This window comes from Pleurodeles waltl, chromosome 6, assembly GCF_031143425.1.
Source record: "Pleurodeles waltl isolate 20211129_DDA chromosome 6, aPleWal1.hap1.20221129, whole genome shotgun sequence".
Lineage (NCBI taxonomy): Eukaryota > Metazoa > Chordata > Amphibia > Caudata > Salamandridae > Pleurodeles > Pleurodeles waltl.
In genome coordinates, this window is record NC_090445.1 from 1,135,645,281 (window position 1) to 1,135,658,265 (window position 12,985).

The window sequence follows — 12,985 nt, forward strand, 5'->3', positions numbered from 1 at the left end:
TTAGATAATAGTATACCTTCCGCTTTGTTGAAGTGTCTGTAGCAAGGCAGCTATGTAAGCATTGATTATTAGTACACATACTTAGCCAGCTGATGTCTCTGTTGCTTTAGACATCCACAAATAGCTGGGAGCACCCTCCCTAAGACTTTAACCATGCCTATTATCGTCTCCTGGTATGTATTTTATTGAAATATTTCAATTGATCGTATTTGATGTTTTTCTTAAGATCAGCAATCAAAAATGTTGGTAATTTTTCTGCATATTGGCTTCGGACAGGAGGCAAGGTTGGTAGTAAAAATTAAATGCATATGTGGTGGAAGGGGTGTGATCATAACCCTAAGCTGATCGGCTACATTTCGAGTGAGCTTGATGCCCAACCTGCCCGAAGACCAAATTATGCTCTCAGGTCCTCCTTGTGATCCCAGGTTCTGTAGACCTCCCTCGGTAAGGGGAACTGATGAGGCACTGAAACGGAGGCTCTTTCTCCCACAAGACTCTTTGGCTTCGGAGTTGAGGTTTGCGGCTGGTGGACCCCTGTCCTTAAAGGGTTTCTCAAGGTGGTGACTGTGAAGGTTGGAGAAAGGCGGGTGGGGCACAGCGTTCCGCACAGAGAGTCGTCCAGAGGCCTGAGACTTTCTGGCCTGTCGGATGCCATTTGATGGGCTCTCAACTGGAAACCAACTCCACGTGGCCCCTGACGTCAGCTTTGTTTACAGAGAAGAAACGTGCATCATGCATCTATCAAGCTGACCAGTAGGTAGAAGGCTGAAGCAGCTACATGGGGCCGATCATCCTGGGACTCAGTGAAGGGGCAAGACGCCCCTCCCACAGCAGCACATGGGGGCCCACTCTCTGAAGATCATGAAGCTACTCACTTAAATTAGCCTGGTAGGATGAAATTAAACATTGATGCTGGTTATAGCATTATGGGGGGTTTGTGTGTGTGTGTTTTTTTTTTTTTTTTAAGTTATATGAGTGATTAATGTAACATAGATTAAGTGACCTCCTCAGGAGCAGGGTGGTTTTGCACTCCCCTGGGTGCCGGGAGCCTGTGCCTGCTGTTCTCCATCCGGCAATGCAGCTCGGGTCGAAGAGATAACCGTGCAAGACAGCCGGCCATACCGACATGTACACTTGCACCAGTACCCACCTTCCCCCCCCCCCCCCGTGCTTGCTGCTGTGGGAACGACCACAAGCCACCTAAAACGGGGTAGTGCAAGCAGATTTTGACACTAACCAGAAACTGTCAGGGCTGGACTGGCTTTATGTTCCATTAGGCGTGCCCCCCATGGGTTGGAGTTCTTGGAGGACGGTTTGAAAGGCCGGGGCTGCTCTTGGCACCTCCCCTGTAACTTTCTCTAATTCCCTGGGAGAGCTGTTGCAGGCACAGAGGGGCTATGTAGGTGGAGAGAACGGAGTCCGAGAGGGAACGGATATAGGGACTGGATGGATGGAAATAGAGAAGGAGCGAGGAGAGGAACAAGTGCGGATGGTTTGAGCGTTAAGCTAGGGCTGCTTTTGGTTCCCTAGTCCAGCCTGGGATATTGGAGAGTGCCTAGCTTTCATATATGGTGAAGTCCCGAGTGCAGCGGGATCTGCACACAGATTGTCTGAGTTCACCGTCAAGAAATGAAACATTGTAGAAGATTGAGGCAAGTGCCACAGAGCAGCTTCACGCATGGAAGTGCTACAAAGAAGAGGATAGAAGTGGCACAGCCTTTAAACGCCCTCTGTAATCGACCCCCATTTTGAATACTTTTCGGATGCTGCGTGCTAAGGCTACAGTGGATGGCACAGCTTGGTTATTTGGCCTATCCTATATTCATTTTTGACCTGGAAGGGCATGGTACCTTTCGGCTACTTCTTGCACAGCCTACAATTATGTTGTCTTATCTTTTCAAGATAAAGTTGACGCTGTTTCTTCTGTTGATTAATTCAACATTGGAAAACATTTGGATACCGGAGGCAACAGTACCCTTCCCTCTGTTGCAGTGTTGGCATTGTCACTCATGGCCATTGAATTATGTGATCCTGCTGCTGGAGTGTTTCGACATATTATACGTTTGGCACATTTGCTACATACTTAATCACCTGCTGCATAATTTGCTGATTTTTCACCCCTCAAAAAAAATCTAGCTCCTATGGATCAGAAGCTACAAGAAACGCGGCGACACTTGTTGCTATGCAGTGAAAAGCCTTTGCAAAACTTGACTGCCCATCTTTCAAATGCCTAGTGCTGACGTTGAATGTTAAACTGTTGGCAATGAGGTCCTCAATATTACGATCCCATTATAGCCTATGGATATCGTAATATGGTGGACGGATTTCCGTCACGTTTGTGAAATAGTGCCCAAAATAATGTACTAATACGGTCACAGTATACCCCATTATGCTACATATGTTGTTTTCTCTCGCCCCATAATTTAGTCAGCTTTGCCGCATTAGTTGATCCTTCCCTGCGGCATAATTCCAGTACCCGCAGTCAGGCTGGTGATTGTAAGGGGGTCCGCGGGTTCGATCTGTTACTGCTCGACGTACAACCTTGCAAGTCGAAGACCAACGATGATGAATGTTGAGTCCTGCACAAACCGTTCTGGGTATACAGAGCAGGGGGTACACAATTCCTGTCGGGCTGTCTGTTCACCAAAGACAAAAGCGTCAATCCTGTGGGTACCTCACTTCCAACTTGCTATTTGTCTTTGGCCTACGAAACCCCCTCCCACTGCCACCAGCTAGGTTTGAACTCCCCAAATAACACATACAGGTGGCATGTTACGTCTCTGACCTTGCACTCCATAAAGTCACTGTCTCCATTCTTAACTAAAATTCATTTTTTTAGAAATTGTATTTCCGCTTCTGTGCCTAATGTTCTTTAAAGTTACCACCGAGGCAGCAAGAAATGCCCGGAAAACTGCTCAAGAGGTAGAAAATAAAAACGCAAACCCCACAATAAGATAATCCAATGCAGAAACGGTGAGAAAGTGCAGGGTAATGTTAAAAAAAAAAAAATGTGAGTAGCCGGTGTGCAGTGCTTGATTTGAGTCAGTGTTTGCAGGTGGGGCCCACAGACATTGATTTTTGGTGGCCCTGCATTTTTTTTCCTCATCGGACTTTCACTCAGAGCAAGAGAGAGAAAAACACGCGAGGGAAAGAAAAGGGAAGTGAAACCAGTGATAAAGAAATTAGTCACAAAAAAGAACCTGCAAGGAGTATCTGATTATGGATTGAAGAGGCGTGGGTAGATTCAAGCGGCCTAAGCTGCCTCGGTTTTCTGCCCCGCGGCACGCGGGTGCTCCTACTTCCGGCGCCCGCGTTATGCAGATGTGGAATAACCGCAGAGGAATCAGACGATGGCTCTACACGTGCTTTGTTGTGGTCCACTTATGGGGTCATGCGGGTGAGATTCACAGGATCACCAGATGCTTCTCTTGAAGAATGGAGGCAGAGCCATGTTGAGTTCTCTAACAGCAGGTTGTGTTGAGATCTAGTTTGGGGTGGGGGCAGGTACTGTCCGAGACTGAGTAACTGAACTTCACATTTGAAAGGGATAGGGCCCGCACGTCACCGCTGCTGCAATGCATTTAATGGAAAGGTGCAGGCACTTGTCAGGTGTGGGGGCTGCTTTGTGCCAGCCTAGTGCTTAAAAGGGCCAGGCACTATCCGGCAGTGAGCACCGGAACTTTTCATTTGAAAAGGAGAGTGAGTGCCTGCACTTCTCAGCATTGCTTCAAAACATTTAGTGGAAAAATGCCTGTTCTTCTCATATGCAAGCGGGTACTTTAAATAATGAGTCCTACCATTGTATATTTCCATTCAAGCACTGAGTCGGTCAGATAACCTGGAGGGCAGCATTATTTGCAGACTCGGGGGAAGGGGTGCCCTCAACTCGGGTTGGTGAAGTGGAGCGGTACTTGGGGCAGATGAAGTGGGGCCCGGGGGCAGTGCCCGCGTTGAGTTTGTACGCAGTGCATTAGCAAGGAAGAGACGAAGCGAGCAAGGAAAACACTGGCCAACGCTTTTCAGCCGCGTAGTGATAGACGGCTATAACTGGGGTGCAGTTGGGGTGGCTAGGGGCTTCATAAACGCGCAGTGTTTCAAGGAAGCACTTTTCGGAAAAAGACAGATACAGTGTGAGTTCGCACTGACTTCCTCGGCCGGCCATAACCTGCTCTGGAAAGAACCCAAGCGACCACGCTTCTAGCAGAACACTGGTTTCGTAATGAATAGGTAATGACTGGAACTGAACCTACTGTACCTTGGGCAGCTTCGCTCTGCCTCGAAAACTCGAAGGGAGGCTAATATATAAAACTAAAATATTTTCTGGGTTTTCCTCTGTTTTAAAATGAATAATACGGAACGCAGATTGTGTCTGGCTTTGCTATTTGAACCCTTAGCGGCACCCAGTGGTGTACGAGAGTAGTGCTTCCAAGAGCGCATATACAGAATAATTCGCGATAGTGGATCCGGAGAAGAACTCTGCAAGATGGGAAAAGTTTTTAGCGTTTCTTACCTAGACAGGCCCTAAGCGGTCTGTAGATTTGTTAATCCGAATAATTCACTCCACCATAATAGGTTTGGGTTGTCAACTGAAACTTGTTTCGTTTTTTAAGTTAGTTCGAGCTTTTGTAGAATATCGTTTTGCTTTGAACCCCGCTATTTGAAGTGTTCATTAGATTCTCCGCTGCTAACAAGCCTGCACGTTTCACCTTTTCAGAGTCACCAGGCGCATCAAACCTTAAAATCTCTCGCATGGATAAGACAGCCGGCTCAGTGAAAGGAGGAGACGAGGTGTACCTGCTGTGTGATAAGGTGCAGAAAGGTGAGAATGCAGACCCAGCCCTCCCTCGGTTCCACGTTGCAGTCACAATATAGGGGTGCATGTGCACTGACAGACTATTGAACTCTCTGGTTTTCCTTTAGTTATGAAACACCTCCCCCAAAGTCAATGAAGCAAGGTGTGTGATTTTTAGAGCCCTTACCTTTTGTGCGTCTGGTGACTGCAGACAGGTTTCTTTCATCCTTCTACCCCCCTTCAGCTCAGCCCCTTGGTGGACTCCCCACCCCCCCCCCCCCCCCCCCCCCGTATCATCCTTTCATTCCATCCCGCGGAGAGGGATGCGATATATATTAGGGAATCCTGTTCAACCGCTGATTCTATGCATGAATGCAGTGCATTACCTGTAATGTAATGAATGACGGTTGGTGGTGGGGGGAGGGGGGGCGGGGGGGCTCTGCGCTTGATAACAGTTTGAATTAGGAGGTGAAGCACAGGTGAAGTGTTGAGATTAACTTTCACCGTTTTGTCATTCGGATAACCACATGGCTTAGTCTTTCCTCTCACTCATTCCTTCACCCTCCCTCTCTGTCTCTCTCTTTCACACTCTGTTTCTCAAGAGTGTTATTACCTCAGCTCATTCTGCTTGTCTGTGGTCCCTGTGAGCTCATTCAGTTTACAGCAGCCTGGCAATATGATGGAGGCAACAGCTTCTAGCTCAGGTTGTCGTGAAGTGCCCTTTGTGTGCCACGTGTATTTATCAACACCTCCTGGTCGATAGGAAGGCTGTAAAAAGGTATTACATGGTCGGTGCTCGTGTTGATTCTTTCTTGATACCTTGGGATGAAGGTACATAAAGTCAGACACTTTGCGTTTCCATAGCATCGAGAGCCCATCACTGGAGGCTTTGGGGATAACACTCTTTTGTTTCTTCAGATGACATCGAGGTCCGGTTCTATGAAGATGATGACAATGGCTGGCAGGCGTTTGGCGACTTCTCACCAACGGATGTTCACAAGCAAGTATGGATCTCATTGTAAAAATGCCATGCCCCTCGTCTCCATCTGCTTCACTACCAAACCTCACCAATGCAGCTCCTACCTGCTCCAGTCTGGCGTTTACCTGTGTAGGCCGTTCCTCCTTCTGTCCGTTCAGCTCTTTGCCATTTGCTTTTAAGTTAATTCTAGGACTTGATATGGCAGAGGAAGGACCTCAGTGGTCCATCCAGTAGCCCTTCCACCCTGCCCTTCTGGACCGCGTTGTATAACAGCTTGCCTGCACCTTGTGTGCGTGATGCATGCACTTCTGTAACATAGTATCTGCCACAAACCATGCTTCCCTCTCTGTGGATCTGCCCCCTCCTCTCGCGGGCCACCTATTGTGGCCAAATGACGACCGTGCGAGTTCTGTAACGCTCGGAGCACCTGCCTTGCCTGGTTTCCCAAAGGCACCTTCAAGGTGACAAGTAATGGATAAACGCTCAGCTGGCATTAAAGTATCTTTTATAACCAAGTATTGTTGATTTAAGCGTTTGCGTTGCATGGTATTTTGTCATCGGTTGAGTGACGGGGCGGGAATGTTGTGGGCTGAACCCCTGGCTCGCGGTGTCTTAGTGCGTAACTGCATTAATGAGCCTGAAAAAGCCGCAGCACCTCAGGGGCTAGTTATGTCTTGTAGTGAAAACACGGCCTCTCCGCTGTGGCCAGACAGCTGCATTTAGGACAAAGTCACAATTACAGGGATTGAGCATTGTACCATTTTGTAATGATCTAGGAGATTTAAAATATTATTGGAACCATGCTGCACGGACACAGGAGGCTTGACACAAGCAGTGTGCACTTCACTGTAAGTTTCGTACTGATTTGCTTGGCTTCTCAGTCTGAGAAACAATTGTCTTGGTGCTTTTACTACGATAGAAGCTTACTTGCCTTCACTTGGACTGATGCCATTTCTCCAGTCCAGTCGATTAAAAAAAAAAAAAAAAAAAATCTGCTCAAGTGCATGAATAAGAGCGACACACCTAGAATATTCATCATATGGTTTCATCGGATTTTGTAGTTTTTTTCTTTTTTTGACGTTTTATTTTCTAAAAAGAAGCCTTATATGTTGAACTGGCCACAAACCTCAACAATATGAGTTAAACCCCCGGTAGGATTTACAGACGTGTCATTTGTCCCTCTCCGGGAGGGTAGTGATGGGTCCATGTTATGTAGGGGCACAGTGACCTGCACACGTCCCCCCGGCTGCATCCAGCAGCCACAGAGACTTGATAACTTTCAGTCGACCGCAAAAAGCAGTGCCCGTCCCTGATACGCTTCCCCCACTGCACACCTCCTTCATGCTCTGTGCACGCACAGGGATGGGGGGGGGGGTTAGGGAGGGGGAGGGTGCACTCACATGCAACTTCAGGCATTGAACGTCTGTTGATGCCACAGCATAAACAACTCCCAGGCTGCTGTGCAGTACCAGGGACACAGCTGTGGTGACTGATCAAGAACAGAAGTGGGTTGAAGTATGTCCTGTTGCAAGTAATAGAAAGATATGTGGGGATAGAGGGATGAGGGACAGAAAGCAGGTTGAGGGGTAAAATACAGGATTGGGAAAATGGCAGAAATAGCTTGTTGGAAATGAGACGAATTAAGGCATTTGGTAGAGCTAAGTGTGTTCTAAAATCTCGCACTGTGCATTATCTCGAAATCCAGAGGTTGTACACACAACCTCAAAGCTCTAACAATGAAGTGCAGTCTTTGCATTTTTTCTGTCATTCGGCTAGGATACACAAGTGGTGTTGAGAAGAACAAAAAAAAAGCGAATTTGTGTAGCGTTTGAATACTGAAGCTTCTAACTGCATGTTTTTAGTCATACGAACTTGATGGTACATGTCGTATGGAAACGTGCCCAAAATTCACTCAACCCACTCTCACAAAGGAAAAAAGTGCCAAATGCAGAGCTGTGAAAAAACTGTAAAATGCGAAAAGAGTAGAAAAACGAAAACCGCTTAAAGACATACTTGGAATCAGCCCAAAAATCGCTCTGAAAATAATATTGGAATGTGGCGTGTGTGCTTGGCATATGTGCTGAGCTTGTTTTGTGCTTTTGACATAATTGTATTATAGTTATTAAAGGAACAAGTGGGAACAAAGGTAATTTGTACAGGAGACTGTTTGTACTACTGGTTGTGTTCTTATTGCATGTTCTAAAACAGTGGTGACCAGGAGGGCCAATTCTTGCAATATACTAGGTTGGCCATGCACGCTAATTTGACCCACGGCTTTAAGTTAAACATTTATTTACATAGTCCGGGGTTATCCTGAACTCCTAGCCTCAATCCGACTTTCTTGTACCTAAATTGGCCAATCCTGTTCAACAAGACACCCGTGCACAGTTTGCAACATTGAAGCTTAGGACCTTCATGGCTTCCTGTTATCAGGGGTTTAGGTGTGGGGACTTCCGCATGCACAATAACAGTTTCTGTCATTACTCCTTTTACAGCCCCATGAGCTGCCTCAGGGTGCTGGGTGGAAAGACTCAGTGGGTAGCACTTTCATGAAATACAGTGTCTGTCTAGTCCTGAGGGAAAATTACGCCTCCCATCACAGGTTATACAGATACTGCTAATACTAAAATTGCCCTCACCCTCTGTTCCTTCCACCAATATTTAATTATGGTCTATAAGGGTAAGACCTTTATTCACCACTAGCTGCGCAAAGCAGGTTCCTCAAAGTTAGCATTTTGTATGTGTGAAATCAATGGAAACCAACAGGAGAAATGGATTGACAGTCCCGCTATTAAGGAGCTATCAATCACAAATGAACCCCACAGACAGACCTAGGCTCATATGGTCACCTGCTAAGGGAGGGAACCTCTATTATTGCATGTTGCCATATGAGGAACGTTAGTTTCCTCATGAGAATTTGAATGCTTCATGTTAGAGACAACATATACACTGCCCCCGTTCCTCCTTTTCTGTATTACGTATTTGCCTTGCCATAGCAGATGTTTGGTATCTGATATCGCTGTATAGCCACACTGATACGTGAAAAGCGTTCATGCAGGGTTTTAGCAACCCCTAAAGAGGGATGGTGTGTGCTTCTCATGCTGAACATGCACTTATCAGCACACACAGTCTTTAAGGGATGCATGTCTATCTGTACACTTTAGCGTGACTTCTCTTAATCCACGGAGCTGGAGATCTGTGGTTTCTTAGGGACTCAACACTTGTAAACCTACGGCCACTGATTTCCAAATACCCCTTCTGTTGCACGACTAGTATGTATATAAATCTTTCCTGAATAAACTGGAAAATCATATAGTACTAGCTCTATTGCTAGGGTTTCCCCTCCAACGGTGGCTTGCAGTTTTGTAGCACGTAATAGCATCTCTGATGGTCTCCTATTCAGTTCCTGTCATTTCTAGAATCTGGGCTCTACTGCAGTCTGTCTGCAGGCTTCTCTCTCTTGCAGCTCTTACTAGCCACACAGTTCACTTCAAAGACCACTTTTTTGCTTAAGCATCCCACGAGGCTTGTGCTCTCAGCCGGTGCCTACTCTTTTGGCAGACTGTCTACCTTATGGAAGCTGTCCCTTTCATTTTGGGGCCAAAGTCTATTAAAATTAATTGATTATGGTTTTGAGGTAGTTAAAATGGGAAGAACATATTACTGTTCTGATGATGACTTTAACACTGCGTACTGTTCAGAACAATTGTGAATTTCTTGATTTCCGTTCGGCTGTCTTCTCGACCACAATTTCTCCAGGTGCTTAACATGTTTTCTCACCTTTCTTTCAGTATGCCATTGTTTTCCGGACACCCCCATATCACAAAATGAAGATTGACCGCCCTGTTACAGTGTTCCTGCAGCTGAAACGGAAGAGAGGAGGCGACGTGAGTGATGCCAAACAGTTTACGTACTACCCGCTGGAGCAAGGTATGACAGGTCTTAAGACATGTAAAGTTTTATGTTCCATGGACTTATCTCACTGGAAAGCTCTTGAGGCTGTTCAATTTGATCGAGTGCTGTGTTGTTCATGCAGATAAAGAAGAGGTTGAGAGGAAGAAGAAGAAGACGTTACCATCATTTCACCATCACTACGGTGGCGGGTCTCCAATGGGTGGTGCAGGTGGAGGTGGTCCTGGATTTGGAATGGGTGGAGGTAAGGATATTCATAAAGCATGCCTAGTTAGAATGCCCCTCCTTGACAACAATCAACACAGTGCAGTTCTCCCTCTTTGGAATCTCTGCACTTCCTTGTTTGTAGCATGCAAGCTGGGCAATGTGTACAAGTCTCAAAGATAGGGATTGCAGGGACCATTTTTTTAACTTTGATATATATATTTTTTTTCTCCGCACTTTTCAAATATCCCTGCATTAACTCCACAGCATAAGCTTGCCCTTTTGATTTGTATTGTCTTCCTAATAATTATTGGCAACTTTCTGTTCTATAAAACTAGGCTTTTAAAAGTCTCTGACCGACATCCCTTACCTAAAAGATCTGTACTGTCTTCATGAGAAGCAGGATGCAAATCTTTGCTTCCTGGAGAGTCTGTTTTCCTGACCACACAAATCTTCATCTTAAATATATAATGAGCTCCATGTAAATCAAGTATCCAGATGTGTTCCTGGGTTGCGGGAGCGGCTCAAAGGCAAATGGTTGTTATGCTGCGTCAAGCTATGTTTTTCTTGCAGTTTAAATCTTTTGCGTACCACTAGTTGTACCCTCCTGGTGCTCTGTTGCTTACACTTGCTGTCTCGGTTGGCTCACTTTAGTTTTCCTTTTTCGAGCACCTTTCATAGAGTTATGGTTTCCATGATCTCACTTCCTAGACTGCTGTATTTTCAGGGACCCCTTTTTGTGAAGTAGTGTCAACGTTTCTCTATCAAAACCTAAAATATTCGGAAATTATGTAGCTTTATATGTCACAAAACTAACATGTAGCACACTTTCAAATGCTGGTTCTGGTACCAAAGACATGACATATCTACTTAAAGACCTCAGCGATAACATTGAGTTCACACCATAACTTTGTTGAAATTGTCCATTTGTAAACATACGTAGCTGCTGTGTGCATTTGCCAGACCCATCTAGTAGACATGGCTTATTAACATATGTATTTCTGGACTGACAAATTTTGACTGCGGCTCCAAACACGCACAGCAAACGTTTGTTGTCTGATTCACTAACCACACACATGGATCTGTCATGCTTTGCAAAACTGCAGTTCATGACCATAATCATTTTGTCTGTTATTCAAAATTATTAATAAAAATGATTAAGGAAAAACATTAATTGTCATACACAAAACGGTGTTCTTGAGCCAAAACAATAACCTAAGTATCAAAAATATATACCCCAGTAAAATCATTTAATTCACTTATGGCCAAGTGCTGTGATTTTGTTTTTAAAGTTAAGTTGGGGCCAAAATCAGTTTTGTATTTCACAGATTTTACTTGACACGGAGATAATAATGTTGCCTTAATAGATATGAAATCGCCCAGTGCTCCTTAGTAATAAGAAGGCAGCCATACCACAAGCTGATTTTCTTCTGCGACGTGCACATTCATACCAGACCAGTATTGTGGCACCAGTAATAGATCTTCGATTATCTTAGTTTGGCTCATCTTATCAACCATGTGAGGGTGAAAGGTTGAATGCACCCATCAATTTTCAAACCTATGGAGTTGTGGGTAAACAGTAACCCAGAAGTGGAGGCAAGCGTCCCCCTACTCAAGAGACCAATTAAGTAGCCACTGGCACTCACCCAGATCTTTGGACGTGGATGAGGAGGCCTGGGTGGATGGAGAAATAGATCTGTAGCATGATAAAGAACAAAGGTTAAGGTACCTAAGTATTTCCTAATAAAGGTAATGTTCATGAAGTAGAGGAATTCCTGTTCACATACATGTAAAGGTGCCTTGCACATTAAACATAAATATAGGCATATCTTATAAATATATATAATACGTTTCTTTGTATGGTTCACGGTGATTACATGAGAAGCAATATTCTTAATATGACATTATTTGGCAGTATTGTGTGCTATAAAATACACGTGCTACACTAGCACGAAGTAGTTGTTGGAATTTGTGAAATGGCCATTTTGGAACTGGCAACCAATACATGAAGCAGTGAGATAGTCCTGTGGCGCCACAAGTTCACAATAATCCATCACGAAGAGCGAGGGAGTCAAGGGTGGTTTTCTTCGGGGTCCCTGCCATGAGGCGCAGAGAAGACGAGAGGCGGGGAGAACTCGTCTTGAGCAGCTGCAATATTTTTGCATAAGTAATGGTATGTTTAATTGTCAAATACAAAGTATTTGTGGGTCCGCGCAAATTCTGTGCACTTGCCCATTTGCCCTTTCTTCTGCTTCTTGGCTGTGTTTGCTACCACATTATGTTTGTATGTGAACAAGGAAGTAATCTTAAAAATAGACTATTTCTGTTTTTGTGCGTGCCACAGGATTGATCTGCAGACGTTTGTGTTAGCAAACATAATTGTGATCGTTTCTGGGTTTGCAAGGGGGAACATTTTCAAAGGAGTAAAGATCGGGCTATGTGCCTGAGGTGAGAAAAATATGTGAATGTCCATTGTCATACGATCCTGGAAAATAGGATTATATTTGTTTCCTGGCATTGAAATGTAAATTGGCAGTATATTAAACTTTCCCTTTATCACAGCCAGGCAGGATTTATGTGCAAGATTTGGTATTTTATTTGTCACTCTGTTTTGCTGATTTTTTTTCTTCTTTGATGTCTTTGTCCTCTGCTAATCTCCAAAGCACTTCATTGCGAGACTCCTGCTGTAAGACATCAGGCTATGTCTCCTTATTTTGATGTTATTTTTCCTCAATGGCTCTTTTAACTTTTTTCGTGGCAGGGGGCAATACAAACTACCAGTTCCCTGGTGTGGCCCATGGTTTCTACCAGCTTGGCTCCCATCCAGTAGGAGGTCACCAGGGAGGCCTACAGATGTCTGCAGACTCACCAGCCCAGGAAGTTCCAACCATGGCCACACAGCCAGAGGAAGGCACAGCAGGAATGGCAGATGGCTCTCAGAGAACCGTTCCCTCAGCAAATTGTACAGTACAAGACAGAGAACTGTTACGTCAAGGTATGGTCAAAAGTATAATGGGGTGAGAAAATGTCCTCACTTGTGACGTTACATCTTCCCTTTTTTATATTATGGGGTTTGAAGAAAAAAGGAATACCTGAAC

General features: G+C 45.0%; 1 protein-coding gene across 1 annotated transcript in view; it reads left to right on the plus strand.

Moving 5' to 3' along the window:
- NFKB2 (nuclear factor kappa B subunit 2) overlaps positions 1 to 12,985 on the plus strand; it is a 201,013-nt gene that overhangs the window by 110,286 nt on the left and 77,742 nt on the right. Inside the window, exons 9-13 of the mRNA XM_069240340.1 lie at positions 4,715 to 4,819; positions 5,711 to 5,796; positions 9,563 to 9,701; positions 9,808 to 9,927; positions 12,649 to 12,882. Coding sequence (XP_069096441.1) covers positions 4,715 to 4,819; positions 5,711 to 5,796; positions 9,563 to 9,701; positions 9,808 to 9,927; positions 12,649 to 12,882 — 684 coding nt within the window. The remainder of the gene's footprint in view (positions 1 to 4,714; positions 4,820 to 5,710; positions 5,797 to 9,562; positions 9,702 to 9,807; positions 9,928 to 12,648; positions 12,883 to 12,985) is intronic.